General features: G+C 35.6%; 1 protein-coding gene across 1 annotated transcript in view; it reads right to left on the bottom strand.

The window, feature by feature from the left end:
- The window catches only part of PDE7B (phosphodiesterase 7B), a 349,619-nt gene extending 333,374 nt beyond the window's left edge, over positions 1-16,245 (bottom strand). Inside the window, exon 1 of the mRNA XM_053592273.1 lies at positions 15,865-16,245. Coding sequence (XP_053448248.1) covers positions 15,865-15,885 — 21 coding nt within the window. The 5' untranslated portion in view covers positions 15,886-16,245. The remainder of the gene's footprint in view (positions 1-15,864) is intronic.
- Between the last annotated feature and the right edge of the window lie 6,926 nt (positions 16,246-23,171).

Below are 23,171 nucleotides of genomic sequence, written 5' to 3'. Positions count from 1 at the left end.
GTTACATACACAGCATGTGTTCATTTGCTAAACAAAGTAATGAGGCATAAAAGGTAAATTGCAATGGCAAGAGCAACAAGATCAGTTTGCTGATAGGGGAAGCTTTTAGTATCTTATATTGATGACCCCGTCTGTTGAATTTATTCTTTGTTGGAAATGACAAAAAGATAACCTTATAGCAATCTGCTAGACCATCCCAAATGGCCACAGTGTGTGAGCTGATCATCACCTACCCTAGGGCATTCAGGGAACATTAGATTGCTGTTTTTTTTTGCTTCTTTTTTACCTTGTTTAACCCTTTTACTTTTTTTAGTAAAAAATGATTCTTTTCAAAAATGTCTGCTTATTTCAAGCATGATATCAGTCTATAAAATAATTTATTGATGTTTTCATTTGTATGCTAGTTACTTAAGATACTTTAATTTTGTTCTTTTTAAATATATTTTTTGAGGAAAACTTGATTTTTTTCTTCATAGTCATCTGGTTATATACTTCTATATGTATACATGTGTACACACACACACATTCATATATATGGTTGAACCATTTGAAGGTGCTGATATTTGACTATTTTTGGCCAAAAAAAGGATCACTGAAATGGTTTGATCTTATATATTATAGGTATAATAAATATATTTACATGCACACATATGTATATACAACCTCATATTGCAGGAAACACAGAATCATCTGATCATTTATCTGAAACTATAATAGCAAAATAAATAAATAAATAAATAATTAAGTCAGCATACTTAAGGCATCTAGGCCAAACAAGAAAATACAAAATTGGGCCTAAAATTGAAGTTCAGTTAAACATGTATAAGAATTTGCTTGAATTAAATACTGAACACAGTCATGATGCTACCTATGCATTATGGGGAAAGTTCTAGAACCCCTACCAAATTTCAAGTCTGGGCATCCATGGTATCACCTACCACCTCACAATTGCCTTCACAATTGATTTGTCACACCATTGTCTTGATAAAATATAGGCACTGGAAGGGGTGACAGTCCAAATATTTAATTATAAGGTTGACCAGAAGTGAATAACTTGTATGCCTAGCCTTGCAAAACCTCAGAGAGCCATCTGCTATGAAGAATTTGAAACTCATCTTGGCCACACCAAAAAACTTCCCCTAACCTGAAAACCTAATTAGAAAAAACAAAAAACAAAAACCCCACCAAACCGAACTAAGCCAAAACAAAAAACCCCTCTTATATCCTAATGTCAGATCTCTTTGTAGATAGATGACATAATTTGGGTTCACTTCATACTTAGAAAATAATTGTCATCTTCCTTACTCAAGATTGCATGAATAATCTAAAAGCAGGTCAAAGTTACCAAATTTATAAATCAGGTTTTTAAAATTCAAATTCAACACCTAATATGAGCTTTGAAAAATCCATTTATTAATTTCATAGTTACATTTTTGCACTACTTTAAAAAGAAACACTGTATTTGTTGTCCTAAACAAAACAAACAACTCATGAGTTTGAGGAAATGGTAATTAAAAACTGTATGCAACTAGCCAAAAAGTGATCATTGAACGGGTTTGACCTTTTATATTATACTTATATATCTGTCTCTGCCTCCCTACTTCATAGTAACTCTGTTATTACTTTATAACATGCTCAACTTAAAAATGTCTTCTCATTTAAAAAATTCACATAGTAACACATTAAATGTACTTAGTCTTTTGGTTTAAATATTAAGTCAATTTTCTTTAGTTTCTACTATTATTTATAAGGCGTAATGTTATCAGTGGAAAACAGTAATATTACATAAAACTTACCCCATATTAATGTCTTAAATTTAATGTTTTTGCATATATTTAGTAACATTTTTAAATAATTAAAAACTGATTCTTTGAAAAGTTTTTTAAGTTTTTAAGTTACTTACTTACTTTTAAAAACTTACTTTTTTTAAGTTTTATTTTGAAAAGGAACCAAATATGCATAAGGTATGAAAATCAGAAATATATATTTCTTATAAAGAAAATTTAACCTATTAAAAAAGCATCAAGCATATTTTTAAAACTTCGATATTTCTTCCCTACACATATATGCTTTCAAGTTATTTGTAATTTTCTCATAAATAATTAATGATTGGACTCCAGGTTAAGGACTTAGCATATTTTAGATTTATTAGCTGTAACTTTAAGTTCACCTGTGCTCCAGAGGTCTCCCACACTGGAAAAACCTGCATAAAGTATTAGGAAAACACAAATACCTAAGAAAAGTTAACAAACTGCCAGAGGCAATAGATAAACACAGAACACCAAAGACCTTGTTACACATAACTAGACCAGAATTTTACTATGGCATAGCCAAGCTTACTCTAGGATTTATTTCATTTGCAACCATCTGTATACTTTAATTTGCTAATTCCACAGAACATGGCTAGTGTAGTAAAATAATCTTTAATGCATTTACGACACATATGGACTATCATTTTCATTCAGAGACATTAGATTGACTTGTAATTGACAATGTAATGAAGAAAGTTGCTAAGAGCTCATTTTAGTTAATTTATATTAGCTGCCACATCAGCAAACACTAACTCCCATGAACAAAAGAAATGAATCAGGAGCTAAATGGTACATATTGGTAGATATTCTTCATTGGAAACACAAAGTATAGATGAAAAGCAGAGACTATAGTAAGTACTTCTTTAACCCAAGATCTCTCTACCACATTAACAATCTCAAAATTGATAATGTTTGTCAAAGTACTATTAGCAAACAATAGTATAAAATAATAACGTAATTACTGATAAAAAATTTCTTTGTGCTGAAGCATGGTGGAAGGGTCACACTTTTAATCGTAGCATTCTGGGAGGAAGAGGCAGGAGGATCACTTCAGCTCAGGTGTTCAATCTGAGCAAGGGTGAGACCCTGTCTCTAACAAAAATAGAAAAACTAGCCAGGCATTATGTAGGGCATATGTAGTTCCAGCTACTTGGGAAACTGAGGCAGAAGGATTGCTTGAGCTGAGTAGGTTGAGGTTACTGTGAGCTAGGCCCTCTGGCCTGAGGCAACAGAGTGAGACTCTGTCTCAGAAAAAAAATTTCTTTTTATTTACTTGATCCAGCGTTTTGAGAAATACAACTTACCATTTTTAAATCTATCTCAGATAAGAGGAGAGGCAAGAAAGTGAAAAAAAAATTCTGAAAATTTGCTTCTGGTGCATAGCAGAGTCTTTTCATGCTATATATGTTTTCCTTAATACTTTCTTTCATTACTCTCTTCCCACATCTTTTGGAGAAAAAAAATAAAAGAAAAAAGAAATAGTTGCATACTTCTTTTTAACTCAAACCACTGTTTTAAGTACCTCATCATAATACCCATTCAATATGAAATCAGATTAAGATAATCAGGATTATTAGTGACACTGGTAACTTTGCAGAAGAAAGCATAGATCCTGAGAAAGACAACAGCATGTTCAACCTCAAGTTACCTTCACATTTTTTTGACAAACAATGTCCAGTGTTCCATCAGTAATAATCAGGCATATGAAAAGAAAACCAATTTGATTCAACCGGTAGCACCAGCAGACAATAAACACTCAAAAGATCTAAATAAAACCATTAAAAAAGCTTTAAAATCATATTCAGAATATGTTTTAGTATATGATAGACAAAATTGAGAATTTTGATAGAGACCTGGAAATGACAAAAACAAAATACCAAGAAATTCTAGAACTGAGAAATACCACAATTTAAGAAATCACTTAATGAGTTAAATGAAAGTTTAGATACAACTGAAAAAATTAGGAAAATAAAATATTGATTAAAAAATATATGTATCCAAAGTGAAAAACAAAGAGATCAAAGGCAAACAATGAATTGGAAACATTTGAAGCTCGAAAACACATAAGTCCCATAGAGAAAGGTGAGAGAAAATGAGGCAGAAGCAATATTAAAAGAGATAATTAATGGGAATTTTCCAAAATTGTTGAAAGATATCAAAGCATACAAACCCTAACTGAGATAAATGCAAAAAAAACCCATACTTCAGCAATCATGGTAAAACAATCAAGAAATCAACCAAGAAAATAAATTATTACAAACAGAGGGAAAGGAAAGTTTTCTTTTAAAAGGCTATTATCTAACTTATCAACAGAAATAATGAAAATCACAAAACAATATAATAATATTTTTAGTGGGGAAGGAGGGAATTGCCAACGTAGAATTTTATTACCAGAAGAAGTGTACTTCAGCAATAAAAGTTAAATAAAGCCTTTTTATATTAAAACAAAAAACAAAACCTGAATGAAATCATAGTTACATTAAAAGAAATCCTATATGTAACCTGAGAGATGCAGGAAGGAATGATGAATATATGTGATTGTAAAAAACCATAATAATAATTATTAAAAGATTTAAATTGTATAAAACTCAAAAACCTAACAACAGCCCATAATTCAAGAGGGATGCAAAAGTAGTTAAAGTATTCCAAATTCCCCACAAAGGAATAAAGCTATTAATTTGCATTATACTTTGACCCTTTGATTGGGGCATAGATGCATCCTGTACTCTCAGTAGTAACCAGTAAAAAAATGCAAGACAATGTAAAAATAACAAGCTAATGGAAAGAGGACAATACAGTTACAAAAATATTCAATCCAAAATTAGGAAATCAAGGAGAGAAAAAGAAATATAGAACAAGAAGAGCAAATAGATTGTACATAGCAGGTTAGCATATTTGAACTCAAATCACTAATTACATTAAATATAAAAGGACTAAATTCTTGCTGAAAAGGCAAATATAATCAACCAAATGATACAACCAAGTTTACTTATTTGCTATTTGTAAAGACATACATCTAAAACATAAACATATAGAAAATTAAAAACTAAAAGGATGAAAAATAGGCTATGCAAACACTAACTCAGGCGTCCTCAAACTGCGGCCCCACGGGCCACATGAACTGGTGTGAATTGTATTTATCCCCGTTTTGTTTTTTACTTCAAAATAAGATGTGCAGTGTGCATAGGAATTTGTTCATAGTTTTTTTTTAAACTATAGTCCGGCCCTCCAACGGTCTGAGGGACAGTGAACTGGCCCCCTGTTTAAAAAGTTTGAGGATGCCCGCACTAACTAATGGAAAGCTGTTTTTATATATTTTAATGTCAAAGTAGAATTGAAGCACAAACATTGAAGTGATGTTTTATTCCTATAAAATTTTGTTTTGCCAGAAAATTACAATAGTTCCAAATTTGTATCTAAGTAATTCTCAGCCTTTAAAAAAAATTATGATTCTGTCCCGTAAAGGAAACTTTTCAGATACTGTACTTCTTTTTCTAATCATATTCCCCACAAGGAAATTGTAATACCATGTGCACCAGGGTATTAAAAGATATCATGTTTATCTTTTATGAACTGAAACTCTTTGGAGGACCACAGGTCATTGTGATATATAAGATTTTTTTTGGCTCCCCAAGAATCAATTATCATCCCCACTGTAAAGGCAGGATCTAACAGCACAGCATCAATATATTAGTTTGCATATGTATGACTGTCAGAATTCTTGGGTGGTATGATTAGCCAAATAATCTGTAGATGAAGTATTACAATTTGCATGTGAGTTTGAAAAGGTTGATGGTAAATTGACATACAAAAATTTCTTGTTTTTTTATGTATCAGTAACAAGAAGTTAAAATTAAAATTGAGGAGATATCATTTAGAATAAAATCAAAACACTAAGTGCCTAGTAATATATCTAGCAATAAATGCATGAAATGGCCACAAGCAGAGCCAGAATAGATTACTGAGAGAAATAAAGACCTAAATAAAAAGGAGGATGTTCATGAATTGGAAGATTCAGAAAAAATGTCAGTCTTTCCATACTGATTGAACCCTAGTGGTGTTTTGATGTTTAGGGAGAACCCTAATTCATACAGAAATGTAAAGAACCAAGAATGACCAAAACAATCTTGAAGAAGAAGAAAAAAAAAGATTTTGCCAATGGGAGAAAATATTCGTAACATATATAATGGTCCATAGGATAAGAAATATATAAAGAATTTCTATACATTAATATACAAAATAACTTGATCGGACACTTGGCAAAAAAAGATATTTATATGGTCAATATTCAAGTGAAAAGATGTGGAAACTCAACAATCAGGGAAATGAAAACTACAACCAGGATAAGCTAATACTACACAACCACCAGAAATTCTAATATGTAAGATTAGTGAAGAAGTAGAACAAATGACCATATATAGTCCGTGGATTATTTTGGTATAAATTATTTTGATCACATTGAGCAACTTAGAATTTTCTACTAAAGGCGAACATTAACATTCCCTGTGGCCCAGCTACTTAATTCCTAAATATACCCTCAATGGAAATATACATACATGTGCACCAAAAGATAGGTACATGAATATTCATGCCAGCATTATTCATAATCTTAAAAACTGGACACAATTCAAATGTTTCTCTATAGTAGAATGGGTAAATAAATATTGTCTAGTCAAATAATTAAATATCATGCAACAATGAAAATGAGCAAAAGAGCAAAATAAAATTATATGTCACAATCTCAAGACTGAGTCTCAAGATATAATGTTGGATAAAGAATGGAGAAGTTATGATAGGATTTCTAAGGTGCCAAAAATGTAATAATGTTCTATTTTGTGACTTAGGTAACATTTATACAGAGGTTCATTTACAATAAGTGAACAATGCTGTATATTTATATGTTATGTTTTTATGTTGTATGTGCTATAGCAGCAGTTCCTGAACTTTTTGGCATCAAGGACTGGTTTCACAGAAGACAATTTTTCCATAGACAAGGGTGTGTTGTGTGGGGGCAGGGATGGTTTGGTTTCAGGATAACTCAAGTGCATGACATTTCCATCTCAGATCGTCAGGTATTAGATTCTTATAAGGAGTGCTCAACCTATATCCTTTGCATGAGCAGTTTGTAATAGGGTTCATGCTCCTGTGGGAACCTAATGCTACTGCTTATCTGAAAGGAGGTAGAGTGCAGGTGGTTATGCAAGTGACAGGGAGCGGCTATAAATACAGATGAAGCTTCACTTGCTCATTCCTGCTGTGCAGCCTGTGCATGGGGACTGCCATGCTATAGTTTAATACAGAGAGTGAAAAAGAAAAAAAGAAAAACACCGTATTTCTCTTAAATGTTGAAAGTCCCAACAATACTGTACCCAAAATAATTATAACTCCATGAAATAATTTTTAAATTTATAAGGAAATAATATCAGTTGATAAACTCACATAATCTTACTCTCTTCTATATTCTGTCCTAAGCACTTTACAAATGAAAACTTCATCTTTGTAAAAGTCATATCAGGTAGATACTGTAAACACTTTAATCTTATAAATAAGTAGAGTGAAGTCTGGAGACATTAAGTAACTTATGGTCACAGAGCTAATAAATGAATTGTATTAAATGTCACCGAATTGTGTGCTGTTGACCATTATGCTAAACTACCACTCAGAAAAAAAGTTCTGAAGTTTAAAGTGTCAGATTGATCCATTGTGAATGCACTTAAAATGAAATAATGTTGCTCCTCTATATATTTGAATCTTTTGTATATAAATACAGTGAGTAGATTGCTTTAACATTTTGAAACAGATATTTTATGTTTTGTACAAACATTTTGAAACAGATATTTTATGTTTTGTACAAATATTTAAAAATATTTCATAACATGTACTTAGAATGACCAAGAATTCGTTTCAAACATATTGAAAATTGTCAGCAAAAAGCTGAGATTGCACCCCAACTCTATTAGCTATCATTTTTCTGAGCCTCAATTTTCTTGTCTTTAAAACAGACATAACTAATTCTTATCTACAGAAATTTTCTGAGAACGAAGTGATAAGTCATTTATGTTATACTCAGGGACAAATTACATATGAAACCCAGAAATTGTATAAACTCAGGTTTCCTCACTTTAAATTTACATTTAAGACACAAGAAAGCCAAAAATGTTAAATGACTTGCCAAAAGGATCATTCTTAGCAATCTGGAACTTGAACTCAGGGAGTTAGGTTACAAGTTCAGTGCTCCTTGAACAAAACAGAGTCCTCATTTTTCTGCTTTTCCTTTTCTCCCCACCCCCATATAAAATATACAAACTGAATTTTTAAAAATGACGTATTATTGCCATTTAATTCAATAAATGTACTTCATTTATTTTCTTTCTAAAGAATCACATTAAAAGAGAAAATATTTTAAAGAGGCTGTGTTGTCCAACTCACCGTTTGTTTATGATGTGACTGACTATTATGTAAACAGCTTTTACACACATATTGTCAAGATTAAGAAGGGCCTCTCTTTGATCTCTCTCTCTCCTGTACCCACACAGGGGCACATGGGGCCAACATCTTCATTGAAAAACAGAACAATATTTCTCAATTGTTTTATTTATAAGCCATTGAAACATTTTTCTAGTACTTAACCCTTTTTTATGATTAAAAGAGATTTGTAGAGAAAAGTGTAAAATGTTAGTTTTGGTCATTTCAAACTGCTATCACCCAAATTCCTATCTCGTTTATGTGGACCCGTTTTATTTTAATTTAAAGATTATTCTTTACTCCGAACAGTAATAAAGGTCCAGAAAAATGAAAAGTAAAAATGACTCAATATATAAAAAATGCTTACATTTTCCAAATCAAACCAAAAACCAAATTAAAATTAGGTTTTCAGTTAATTGAAAAAGCAGGAATACTCATCATAGGACATGGAAACATACTTATTTCTATCACATAGAAAACAACTTTTTTCTTAGATTTAATGACCTTTTCTAAATCAAGGCATTCTTTAGACCTCTGTATTACTGAAGCATCTCCTTTTACAAGAATGCTTTCTACACTTTTGTGAATGACTGAGCTCTTTCATCTGACTGGACACAGCTGGCAAGGGGCATAATGAGAAAGGGAAATGAAGGTCTTTTTTTTTTCCTCCTGGAAAAGCAAGAGAAGTATAAATCATATTCAAAGTAAAGAAGTAATAGAGGCTTGCATACTGCACAAACCACATGTCTTCATATAAGTAATGTTTTCTATTATTTGATGAATAACTGATATTATAGTACATCTTATTTTAAAGGTCTGCCTAGGATATATGATTTCCTTAAACACTATTTGAATAAAAAGAGAAACTTTATATATTTAATGAATTTGAAAAATTAAACCAAACTGAAACAATTTTGAAACAAAATTTAGTTAAAAATGTTCAAACAAAAATATATACAGTAAAATACGTATATTCAGTTTATGGACAAACATCTCAAATATTTGCAACAAGTGACAGGCTGAGTTTTCTCAGACATATATCCACACTAGAAGCAAGTTTGAGCCTCACTAAGCCCCTCATTTTATGCATGAGGAAACTGATGCTCAGAAAGGTGACTGATTCTATGTTACTTAAGCAGGAGTGATAGGGTTTTCATCTCCTCACTTCAATTCTTACTTCTAGAGCACTCTCTGCTCCCAAGCAGGGTCAAAGCACATGGAAGACATTCAGTCAAGATTGAGGGAAGAAGCCAATGAAGGAAGTTAAAGAGAAATTGAAACCCTTTCTTCTTTACTTTCTAATTTTTCTTTTTAAATATCACAAGGTAATAAAAATAGTCAGTTATTTTTTCTCATTGTATATGTAATAAATTATTAGTGGTAAAAGTTGAACAATTCTAAAGTTATGTATGTGAAAAGTAAGTCTTATTTCTTTCCAAACTCCAAGTTTTCACCTGAGAGACATCATTTTGTTAAGTTCTTTTATTTGAATTTTTAGCAATTTTCTATAAGTGTGAGTGAATGTGTGCATTTATGAGCATGTTAATGCAGAATTTTTTCCCACTTAATACATCTGCAAAATCATTCCAGATCTTTTCATAGAGAACTATCTCATTCTTTTAAGTAACTATATGGTATTCTATTACATAGATTTAAGATAAATATTCAGCAGTTCATTTACTATTGAGCTTAGGTTATTTCTGATTTTTTTAAGATTACAAACAATGTAAAAGTATGTTCATTGACTAAGATTTACTATGATCACACAGTATGTAAAACATCAACCATATACTAGCTTCAGATTTCAAGTTTTGACCAATTCAGGTATATGGTAGCCTCCCCCTGTGGACACTTGGACCCCTGGAAACATACCTCATTTAGACTGGACTCCCCTCTCATGCCAGGGAAAGAGAAGAAGATTCTTAGAAATCAAGTATATTGGATGGGCGGAGGGAGGGTGATTGGTGGGATTAAACCTGCGGTGCATCTTATAAGGGTACATGTGAAACTTAGTAAACGTAGAATATAAATGTCTTAACACAATAACTAAGAAAATACCAGGAAGGCTATGTTAACCAGTGTGATGAAAATGTATCAAATAGTCTATAAAACCAGAGTATGGTGCCCCATGATTGCATTAATGTACACAGCTATGATTTAACAAAAAAAAAGAAAAGAAAAGAAATCAAGTATGTTTCACTCATGTATAAACTCCATTTTTGAACAGAATCCTTTTATATGTGTGTTTGAAGCAGTGGGCAGTAATGATGGTTTTCATTTTGTAGAAAGAATATTTTGTGTATTCTCTATATGTTAATTTTGACAGTGTAGAACACAGAAGGAATTAATAAGAAAAAAACTGGGTAGGAATTTTCATGGAAAACTTTATATGAATTCACCAACCACTAGGAAAAAAAATTAAAAACAAACGTCACTCCACATTTTACACAGGGAAAGGAAAACCCATTTAAACCTCATTTTCTTTTTTTTTTTCCTATCTTTCCTCACAGATTCAAAAAAGTAGAGAAAAGAGAGAGATGAAGGGAGGGAGGAAAAAAAGACAGAAAGGAGGAAAAGAAAGAAGGAAGGAAAATAAGGAAGGAAGGAGGAAAGTGAAGGAGGGAAAGCAGAAGAGAAAAAGAGGGAGGGAAGGAAGGAACTTTAAATGCAAAACTTTGTGTACAATATTGACTACAGTTGTTATTTTCATACTTCTGTATGCAAATAAATGTGTAAAGTGTTCACGAAAAGATTTAGATTTTTTTTAATTTTAAGGCATTTAAACAACCATATTTTATCACTTCACACATTTCTGTGTGTTTTATGTTATGTTGTTTTGAGCCTTATCTGAAACTAGAACACCTACTCCCTATTCTTGGTGCTTAATGAGTCAGCTGTAAACCCTCACTCAGAGGAACAAGCTTTGGTGCCCTGAGCCACCCAGGATCTCACTAGTGTCTGGGTTAAGGCCACCACTGGGATGAGACAGCAACCTGTACCAGTGGGCCAAGGTCTCAGAGCAGAGAGTCAGAGGACAGCCGTTTCACCAAAAAATTTTCTTCTGAGGGTTCCCTCAACTTAGTTATCAACATCTTTTCAGTTATTCTCTATAGAAAGCAGAAATAAAGTTGAGAAGAAATTAAAGGAAATGATACAGAAAAGTTGGGGCACTAATTAGCGTTTAGGAAAAAGACATTTGCCTTGTAACATCACGGTTCCCAACTAATAAACTCAAACCATGTCCCTTCCTTGTCTCCAGGAGCACCACAGCGGTGGAGGAGCACCTCTACCCAATGCAGGAGAAACAGAGTGAGGATAGTTGACCTCCTCAGGAGAGTGATGATGCTGCTGGGGAAAAGTCCTCCAAACCCAGGGCCATTTTTTGTTTTTATTTGGCAATGAGACTATCTTGGAGGTGAAATTATGTAAATTTGAATAACTGAGTACAGGCAATCTTTGGAGAAACATGGTGGGAATGGGAGATGGGAGAGGTGGAAAAACAAAAATAAATGCTAGCTAATGATTCTGTATCAATCTTGTCAGGACAAATCTCAGAATATGGAAAGGAAAGGGGGATCAAACAGCCTAATTTAAAAGAAGAGGAAACTGAACCTCCAGAGTTGAAGAAATTTGCTGTAGCCCACACAAGTAATTTTTGGACCTTCAAGCGACCATGAAAGTTTTTCTGGAACTGAGGGGGTTTTCCTCCACGTTGACACCACATTGTATCAAAGTTCAAGTCCATCATAGCTATGAACCTTCCTCACTTATATCAAATGCCTGCTGGGATCTGGGCTGCTCAAAAGGTTATCCAGGGACTCTGGCTTCCTATATCTCCTAGGGTTCTCAGGTCAAAGGATGATGAAGGTGGTGTCAAGGCATGGATTTAATTCGCCATCAATGGCGTATGGGGAAAGCTTGGCTGTCTTTAATATTATATTTTTTAAGAATAACATTACAAATACATGACTTCAAAAACATTAGCAATGTCTTCAATTGATTATCATAAAAATGAATATCTATATAGATATAAAATGTCTTATTTTTCCTTAAATTCCAACTGTGTAGATTTCCTCACCACATCCCTCTCAAACTTCTCCTTTTGTTCCTTCACTGCTCTGAACAGACTCCATTCATCATACTCCATTACATGTTCAAGCGGAGGGTAAGTTTACTGAACGAGGGAATCATTGCTCACCTATCTTTTCATTCACTTCACCTCAACAGGCATAGCCCTTGACATCTTGAAGTCATGTAGTAATGTCCTTGGACTAAAGGTTTGACACAATCACATTTATATATAAAAGGAGTTTTTAAAATGAAAAAAAGCTGTTTTATTTTAAAATAAAAAAAGCTGTAGGTTGAGAATAAAAACACTACACAAATTTTGATCCAAAAGGGATGTTAGAAAGTAACCCAACACAACCAGTTCCTTTTATAGATGAGGAAACTGAGGTCAAGAGAAGTGAGTGGCTCAGAGTTAGGCTTAGCTTGCCAGAGCCTGAATGAAGACGTGCACACTGCTTCCTGGCTAAGTAAAATTTCTTCCACACCTAAGTAAAATTAAATCACTTAGATACATGATTCTGAGGAAAGTGGAAAACTATAAATGCTTTGGATTACACTAGCACTTTGATACATTTCACTGCCTATATTCAAGTTTCTAACGATCCCTTTTACATAATTGACATTCAGTCAGTTTGAGTTTCCATATCTCCTTTGCCGGTTTCCGTTTTAGATTTGCCTATCAAGACTGCCAATGCCCAAGTAGGCAGCATCTCATGAATCAAAGTGAGGATGTTGACAGAGCCACCATGGATGCTCATAGGAGCCAAAGGGACTGATGCCCAGACTGCTCCCTGAGGATGATGAAGTGCTCCCTGAAGGGCCACCATGGAAGGCACTGGAAGAGCTGGTCTCATCCCTGTGTGAGGTGCCTGGCACATTTTAAAATGCCGAATCCCTTCTTCCTCACCCAAATACACCTCCCAGAAGACAGACTCCTACTTGTCAGTAGACATCTTTGGGATACATGAGCCGAATTCTTAAGATGGTGGATTCTTTGGATAAGAATTTCTGCATAGAGGGCGGCACCTGTGGCTCAAGGAGTAGGGCGCTGGTCCCATAGGCCAGAGGTGGTGGGTTCAAACCTAGCCCTGGCCAAAAAAAAAAAAAAAGAATTTCTGCATAGAAAGGGTCCCCTAATAAACTGTGTACCTCAGCAGTGTGAGTTGAACCACTTAGAATGCCTCTTAGCTTCTACACTTAGATGTGCTGATGTCTATTCTGATCCTTAAATTTGACAGTTCTCTTTAATACAACGAAGCCCTTTCAGTATTGCTTGGGTTTAGCTCACCACTTAATAAATTCCTTCTAACACTATGTTCTGAAAGTCAACAAGCAGTTTCCTCCTGTGATTTGAAACTGGCTGACAACAAATTAAACTTGGAAGAATAATTACTAGGCAGAGGCATTTTCAGGTGGGACATTCCCACTTTGAGGAAATTTGGTCATTTTACTTTTGCATTTAAGATGTTCTTTGGCTGAAAACAACACAAGTCGATGCCTGAAATGCCCTCCTCTGTGTCACTGTTGATTTCTAGATTATATTTTAGGCCAGACTAACACCAAAAACATTTTTCAAATAAAGTCGAAACTGCCATGATTGAAAATTATTTAAATAATTTACACTATATAAAAAAGTAGCAACTTCTCAGTAAACATTTTAATAGTTTTCATTGAGACCAGACAATGGATACCTTTGTGCTGAGCACTGTGGAAGGCATTAAAAGATGCACTGGCTTAATTATTTTCCCTAAACTCATGCCTCTCCCTCACACATCTCGGATTTTCCCACCATTGTTTTAAGTAACTTGATTCAAAAAAGAGTTTCTCTCAGCTAATTTGCCGACATACAGTCACTACTGATACAAAGTACATTCTGAAATCAGACAGCTTACAGCATCAGGTATAAATTCTTATAAAGAGGACCCAGTTTTTGCAACTAGTCAACTTTGGGCTTTTACTTCAGACAAAAAGTGACTTCATTTTATTAGAGAAAATGTCAATCAAGACATCAGCACTGACACCCGTCTTTGTTTCACCAGCCAGTAATAAAAGATAAGGCAGAGGAAATGGAGGAACTGCAGTTATGCATTTGTAACACACAAAGTCCTTGTTTTCCCACTAGGCGCTGCAAAAAAGCAATTGTCCATTCACAGCACATCCTCTGCATTTCAGAGCTAATATTTTTGCAGTTCTTAACTTGATATGTTCTAGTCCTATGCAGTTAATTCTGTTAACCCTTTGAAATGCATTATGTGTTTGATTCCTTACTCCATATCACTGCTAAGATGACCCTGTTTTAAGATTTCTGGTTCTCAATGTGAAGAATAGAAACTTTAAGAAAATCAAACTAAGAAATTTTGGAACAGGGAAATGGTTTCAAATGATCCCATCTTATTTGGTATTGCATAACTTTGAGAAGGATAAAAAGGAAATTCATGGTAACCATATATTACTTGAATTGCTTTTGCAAACATAGACTCCTTGGGAAATAATGATTTTTAGCAGTTTCCCCCCACAACAAGTAATACTGTGCCATTGCAAACAACATTAGCCCTATGCGTAAGTGCCCCGCTTCCTGCAGCATTTAGTGTGTTTACTGTATACAAATGCAAAAGCCTGCCCTCCAGTGCAAAGAGGTTTACTCTATCATTGCAACAGTTACTCTGGCTAGAGCACATGAAGAACAGAATTTTTAGATGATTAATTAGTCCCTCTATCATTTAAGTCTCTAATTAAATATCTGACTCTGCTTTCATGATTGTAGGAAAGGATAGTTGGCAAATTCACAGTAGTAATAAAGAAGTTTTTCTTTTCCTTTATAAATAATAATAGCTAGATCACTGGTCCTATAACTCAGTACCTGCATCTCTCCTGTCGACTTCACAATCCAAAAACAATTATTTTTAAGTGCAACAAAGTTTATGAGGTATTTTCCTCAAAAAATGTACTTTTTGGACACCTATTAATTTTTCTTTACTACTTTCAATCTCATTGCCATATTCTTCCCCTCTTTCTATTATTTTCATCTTGAAGTCTGCTATCAACCAACATGAAAAACTCAAGAAAAGAAACTGATTTTCTCTTTTTCCTGTTCCACAGCCCTCACCGTTCCCTTCACCAACATTTTCCTATTCTGTCCCACCAAAAACGAAATGACCCAACTCTAAGATTTACATTGGAGAAGAAATATTACATTTTTTTTTTTAAAAGAAAAATCCCTCCCTAATGGGTGCTCCAAGTGCAGTGAAAATGCCGGAGTCTCTCATTACACTGATTGGAATGAAATCCTTGTTGCCTTCAAACAGTTAATTCAGGGTAAGTGATAATGTTTAGTCAGTTCGCCTAGAAAAAGGAAGGAAATTCAAAAGCTGGTTGCTGTAGTAACAATCACAGACCAAAAAAGAAAAAAAAAATATATATATTTATGTACAGGTTCATTTTAAATAAAAATCCTACCATCTCTTTGTGACTCTGTTCTCTCAAGAAAAATGAGCTTGCCGCTTAAATTTGTTGTACATACCTCAACCATTAAACAAGACATTTAACCATAGTGGCAGTTCTGTGACCTTTGAATGCCGTGAAATCTCTGAGCGGTGCTGCTTGTTCATGAAGACTTGTGCTGCAGAATCCAGCAACTTCATCCAGGATTAGGAATATAATTAAGTAAAAAAAAAAAGGAAAAAGAAGAAGGAAAAAGAAAGAAACACAAAAGCACACAGAGAGATCAGGAAAGGAGTAAGGTAGAAAGTGAGGCTCTCTGGGTGAGGCCACCACTTTTCTCCCAGACAAGTGCTGGGACCCCGCCGAGCCTGCTGCAGTGCCCAGACCCACCGACTGGCTGGGTGAGCCGCCGCCGGCCTGCTGGGCTGGGAGGTGCTGTCAGTTGCCACAGGCAAGGAAAAGCAGAGACCAATCGGCTTCAACTCTGGCAGCTTACTGGAGTGGAGCCTTTTCTGTTTATGTTTCCTCATTTCAAGAGTGACGTCAAAGGGTTTAGTTTTTCCTCTGCATGTGCTATTAATTTGAAAGTACTGTACTATGGGAAGAATGTGTGTTTCTGTGGTCAGCCTGGGCACTCGGCTCTCAGGAGAACCCAAGAAACATTTTCTATATTCAGGAGTAAATTTTAAAAATTGAAAATACCTTGTGGTTAGGGGGATAAAAACAAAACCAAAACCAAAGAAAAATTAAGCAAAAGCCTCGGAGCTGAAGAATAGCAGCAGGATGCATACATTTCTTTCAGAAGCTGAGTGTGTGTGTGTCCCCCTGCATAGCTACTGCTTGTTTTTGGACTCATTCATTCTTATCCTTACCTAAAAATGCATTGTTAATTAATCTTGATAGTCATGGATGCAGGATTGCAGGAGCTGGTGAACAAAATTATGTGCAGTGAAAAATAGAAATCCTGCATCAGTTTGTGCTGCTAGTCCCTGCTTTTTTTTCTTTCCTTCGGCTTCTGCGGGGAAGCCTGGGGATCATCCGTGCTAGGGATATCCCTCCTACAATGCCCACAGGAGTCGTTCAAGAAGCAGAGGTTGGTGACACCATGCAGGCGTGCCTGGGGTATTGGCATGTCCTTTCCCAAAGTGTGTGAAGGTACAGTTATTTAGGGATCCTCTTCTTTGGGGGCCCCAGCTTATCCCTATGTTTCTCTTCCCACTCTAGAAAAATCTCCATGGCGGCCATCTGTTGTTTCTGCCTCCCCCATATCCTCCCCTTTCTGCCCATACCCACCCCAAATTTCACTAACAGAATTTTTTTTTTTTTTTTTTTACCTTTTCCTTTCAGGAACTTTCTTGCCTCTATCTATGGATTACATAGACTGCCCAGCTCCTCACCCCACCCTCCCCTCAATAACACTACAATGGGGTATATGACCCATGCTGGCCAGTCAGGTTCCTCCATTCTTCCAGATGCAGAAAATGTTTTAGCGGTAGGTACAACATTCAAGACAGTCCACGGTTCTTTTTCAAATATTAATATTGGTTTCTTGAGAAAGAAGGCATTTATATCTCTTTAGGATCCTAGGTGCTGGGGTTAAACAACCCTATAGTTGCTGGGGTTTAGCTTTGGTGCTAAAGATACAGCAGTAAACAAAACAGATACATTTTCTCCCATGGACTTTACATTTTGAAGAAGTCAGAAGGCAGGCAGAAAAAAAGAAAGTAAACATAGATGTTAGATGGTAATAAGGGCTTCGAAATAAAGGTAAGGGGGCAGGGTAAAGTGTGTTTGTGTGTGTGTGTGTGTGTTTGCTATTATAAGATAATCAGAGAAGCAATCTAATGAATCAAGTTTCAGCAGAGGCCTGCAGGAAAAACTAGCAGGTCACATGTGTCCTAGGAAGTGTAAAGGGCCTACACTGGTTCCTTGGAAGATATAAGGAACAGAAAAGGAAACAGGGAAGAGAGTGAGCAAAGGGAAGAAGTGGATTTGTGTGTCTGGGACAAAATCAGAAAGTATCTTGTAGGCCAGGTAAAGATTTTAGGCTTTATTCCAAGATGGAAAACCTATCATAGTATGCTTATGGTCTGATACAAATTCTGACTGTGTCTCTTTTGGATGGAAAACAGACTCCCAGGGAGCAAAGGCGGAAGCAAATAGACCAATAATGAGGTCATCGCACTAACTTAAATGAGAGATCATCATGGCTTGGGCTTGGGTGATAGCAGTGGAGAAGGTGAGGACAGATTCTGGAAGGATGTGGATGTTATTTGTTGGTAGAACTGGCAGGCTTTGAAGATGTTAAGTGTGACAGAGAGAAATCAAGAATAATTTCTAGGTTCCTACATTGAACAAACCAGACTAGAGTTGCCATTCCTGACTTGGGGAGGATGGGGAGGAGAGCCTGGTGTTGAGATGAAATAAAGGAAAATTCTGGACCTTAATTCAATAGCAACAAATACTTACTGATGTCTACTCTGTACCAGGCACTATTCTGGGTACTGGAGATAGAGCAGTGAAACACCCCCCCCCCCACACACACACACACACATGAGCCTGATTCCTTCCCCTCACGAAACTTAGATTCTTTGGACTGTAACAATAAATTAAAAATGTATATAGGTTATTACATGGTAATAATATTGTGGAGAAAGAAATTTGACCAGGAAGAATCACTAGTAAGACAGGGACTTACAATTTTAAATCAGGTTTCCAGAGAAAACTTGGAAGGTCCCATGGCAAAGATGATACTAGAGCACAAACTGGAAGCTGATGAGGGATGAGTACGGAAGGGCATCACAAGCAGAGGAAAGTCAAGTGCAAGGCTCTGAAGGGATTGTCTGCCTGGTGAGTAGCAGGTGATGACAATCGGTCCAGCGGGGGCAGACCATGGAGGGCTTTCTAGGTCATTGTAAGGACTATGCCTTTTCCTGTGAGTAAAGTACGGCTTTAAGGAGAAGAATAAGTGATCTGATACATTTTAACAGGATCCCTCTGGAAGGTGTATGGTGGTCAAGGAGAAAGAAAGGGGTAAACTGCAATAAAGCAAGCCAGAGATCATAGTGGTGTCAATCAGGATGCTTTGGTGGAGGTGGCTAATGTGGTTGGCTTCTGATTATATTTTAAAGTCAGAAACAAGAAATTTGTTAAATGAATTGGATGCTAAGAATAAGATTAGTGAGAAACGCCAATGATATCTCCAAACTTTGGGATTCCATCAACTGGAAGAACAGAGCTAGTTCTGACCAAGAGACAATGGGAGGAGCAGGTTTTGTGAGGATGAAAGTTCGATATTGAATACGCTAACTTTGCCTATAAGATATCTACGTGAAGGTGCTGAACAGGCAGTTGAATGTATAAGCCTGTAGTTCAGGGGACAGGTCTGGGTTGTAGACACAAATTTGGAAGTTATTGTATATGCCTGGTATTTAAAGCATGAGACTAGACGAAATTACCAGAGGAAAAGCTGCGGGCAGTCCACAATTAAATTGTCAGGAGTATGAGGAAGAACTAGCAAAGGAGCCTCCACAAAGTACAAGAATAACCGTGGTAACTTGAGAGGCAAATAAAATATTTCAATAATCAGCCGTGTAACATGAAAGATAGGGGAAACTGAGAATTGACTCTTGAATTTAGGATTTGTAGCCAGTTGTGCCTCTAAACAAAAGCTGGTACAATATAGAAGCATTGAAAGATCAAGAGAGAATGGAAGAAAAATTAGTAATAGGGAGTATAGGCAACTCTTTAAAGGAGTTTTTTCCCACAGAAAGCAGAGAAATGGGGCAGTGATTGGAAGGAAAAGAAGAGTCAAGGGGGCACATCGAACATGGGAGAAAGGTCAGCATTTTGTATTCTGATGGAAAAGATCCACTAACGCTGCAGAAGAGAGAGGGGGAAATTGCTGGGGCACAAATGGATGTGTGATAAGCTGAATGCCTTCCAAGGATGTCTACTCTCTAATCTTTGGAACCTGGGATTGTGATAAATTACCCAGCAAAAGGGACTTTGCGGATGTAATTGAGGTTATAGATCTCAAAGTTGGGAGGTTTATCCTGGATTATCCGGGTGTGCCCAATCTAATCACATGAGTCTTTAAAAGCAGATAATATTTTCTGGTTGGCAGGAGAAGGGAGATGCAGCAGAAGGGTAAGTTTGAGAAGGATTCAACACACTGCTACTGGCTCTTAGTCATAAAGCCCATGTGCAAGGACCAGGTCCCTAACAAAGAAGAGTGTCCCTCCTACAGACAGGTAGCAAGGAAATGGGCACCTCAATCCTACAACTGCAAGGGGCTGGATTCTGCCAACGCTCTGAATGAGCTTGGGAATGGAGTCTACCCCAGATCCTCCCAAAAAGAACACAGCCCTGCTAATACCTTGCTTTCAGTCTCTAAGCACAGTGCCCGAACACAACTATTCAGAGAAACCTACACAACTATATTTTATATTAATTTGGTACTGGCTTTGGAAGGCAGCATGGATGTTTCCTTCATAAGCAAAGAGGGAAAGCAGAGTATAGATATGGTAGGTGGGCTGCAGTGTTGGTGCAAGGTTATGAACATTGTGACTTCTAATTTCTTAATGAAATAAGAATTAAGAGTATTATCTAAGAGAAAGGATAGGTGAGGTGGCGGAGGTTTGGGGAGGGAAGATATAAAATAATTACCAAGGAGAGGAAAGAGACTGAATCATTACAGATGTACAATGGCCAAGAGTGCTTGACCCTATTTGAATCCAGACATCATTAGCCAAAGTAATACTATGTAGCATGTCCTCTATATAATATCCATGAGACATCCAAGTAGAATTATCATGTAGGCAGTTTATATACAATTCTGGAGAGCCGTGGGCAGATGAAATGATACTGAAAAACATGGGTGGGCATGAGCTTACTTAGGGAATGAGAATAGAATTACAGGCTAAACTCTGAAATCTTCTAATGTTTAAATATTGGGAAATTAAGGATGATCTGATAAAGGAGGTCAAGAAGTAGTGGCTGGGAATGTAGATGTACATAGCTAAGATAATGGTCTCTCAGAAGTCAAGCTCTAACAGTTAGTGCTATGGATTGGATTTAGTCTTCCCTGATCTAAGTTTGTAAGTTAAAACTCTTACTCGAGAGCAGTGGTGGGGAATCTGTGCCCTTTGAGGTCCTTAAGTGTGGCCTTTTGATTGTATACAAATTTTACAAAAAAAAAAAAAAAAGCATTAATTTTTATTAATAAACGTTTGTTTGTCTTTTATATTTTAATTTGATTTTTTAAAAAATGGACACACATAAATACAGAAGAATAAATTAAGTTTCAAAGAAATAATCCTCCTGGATGGACCAGCACAGTTGGGACATTAGTAAGCCATGAGGGCTAACTTGACAACTGCTGTACTCATGAATTAGCTTTAACTTCCCCCAGTTGGCTGGCTCCTCTGCTGCACAAGGCTCATTGGCAAGAGTTTACGGGGGTTGAGTGTGCCAGTCTGTTATCAGCTTTTGACAGTGGCGCACTGTGTTTCTTTTTGAAACAGAATTTGTGAATAGTTGCACAGCTCCACAGCACTTTTAAATTCTGTCTGCTTCACAGCCAATCCTGTCAAAGAAGACCAAGAGAACACTGAAGAAAGAAAGTATTTTTTAATGAGGATCAGGTATTGCGATCTTATCTTGTTTCTACTAAAGATAAGATGATTTCCCTGCTTTGTGATACTACAATATCAACATTAAAGGAATTCAGTGCTCATCAGCTTTATAACACTATTAAGGATCAAAAATATTTTAAATTAGAGGAAGAGGCATGAAAAGCTGTTTTGTAGAAATTAAAAGATGCAAAGCCAAAGCAAAGATAATTCTTTCAAGCAGCAATAAGACCTGGACAGAAGACCGCTGAAGCAACTTATAAAGTAGCTTGTGTACTCGGAAAAAAGGGAAGCCATTCAGTGATGTAGAAATTATGAAAGAATGCATTATTGAACTTGTAGGATGCTTAGATTCTGATAACGTTTCAAACTACAAACAACTGCCTCTTTTAAGGAGCACCATCACTCTTCAGAAGTATGAATTAGCCTTCAACATAATAGGACAACTTAATACAATGCTTCAAAAGAAAAATAAATATTATTCAATCACTTTGGATGAATCAACTGATACTGTCTCAGTTCATATTTTGTATTTCATTCTGGTTATAGCACAAAATTGTCTTGGCTATGAAGAGTTACTTGTTTTGGACACTCTTGTGAACAGAAACATGGGGAGTAGACATCTTCAACAATGATGAATATTGTAAAGTTGGACTGAATTTGGCAAATTTAGTGATTATATGTACAGATAGTTCACCTTCCATGTGAGGAAAACATAAAGGGTTTACTGCACAGATGAAAAATGATTAACAGATACAGATGTTCTGATTTCTTTTCATGTATTCCATTGTATTAGCAAACTCTCTGTGCTAAAGTGACCCTATTTTAAGTGACACTTTGCAACAGGTTCTGAGTATTGTTAACTGTATTTGTGCAAATGAAACATGGCATGGTCAGTTTTGTAATATGCTAAAGTTGAAAGATGAGGCATTTGGTGTGGATTTGCTGTGTCATTAACTATCACAGGACTAGGTCTAGGCCAAAATTTTATCTCTAAAAGAACAGTTAAATTTTATGAAGAACAGCAATGTGAATAATTTGAAGATTTCTGTAGGAATGCAGCATTTCTGTGTGATATCATGTCAAATCAAAATGACTACTTCACCTTGCAAACTAAAACTAAGTCTATATATGTAATGTGGCAAAAAAATCCAACCAATTCTGAAAAAGCTATCTTTTTTTCAAGCATTTCTTCTTCAAAGGAAATTTTGGATGAATAGTTTCCCCGGTTAATAAAGGTCATTGATGAAGAAGGATATATGCAAATCATTTGAAGAATACACAGCTGTTATAGGTAGTAGACCTATTAATTAGAGGATATAATGAATGGTTCATTGACTTTAAAAAACATGACATCATGTTCAAATAAATTAGCATTTCACCCTCATCTAGTTGTTACTACCAAGGTGCCTAAAGAATTACAGATGGAACTAATTGAGCTCTCAGTAGGTGACATTTTAAAGTCATTGTTTGATGCTAAGAATGATCCAATTGAAATATGGAAAAATGCAGTAGATTACCCACACCTTTGGCAACATGCCTGAAAAATGTTTTCTTGCTTTTCATTGACTTCTTGCTACAAATCTACATTCTTTTACCTAAGCTGAATCAAGATGCCTTTAGGGTCACAAATGACTGATACCCATTTAGAGGATCAAGTAAAACTGCAGACCTCCATGCTGTGTTCAAAGGCTTTCCAACAAAAAGCAGGCACAATGAAGTCATTAGAAGGCTAGTTAACTTTAAAATTAAC

Source organism: Nycticebus coucang, chromosome 5 (assembly GCF_027406575.1).
Source record: "Nycticebus coucang isolate mNycCou1 chromosome 5, mNycCou1.pri, whole genome shotgun sequence".
NCBI lineage: Eukaryota > Metazoa > Chordata > Mammalia > Primates > Lorisidae > Nycticebus > Nycticebus coucang.
The sequence above is the reverse complement of the archived record's forward strand: the minus strand, read 5'-3'. Positions and strand labels throughout refer to the sequence as shown.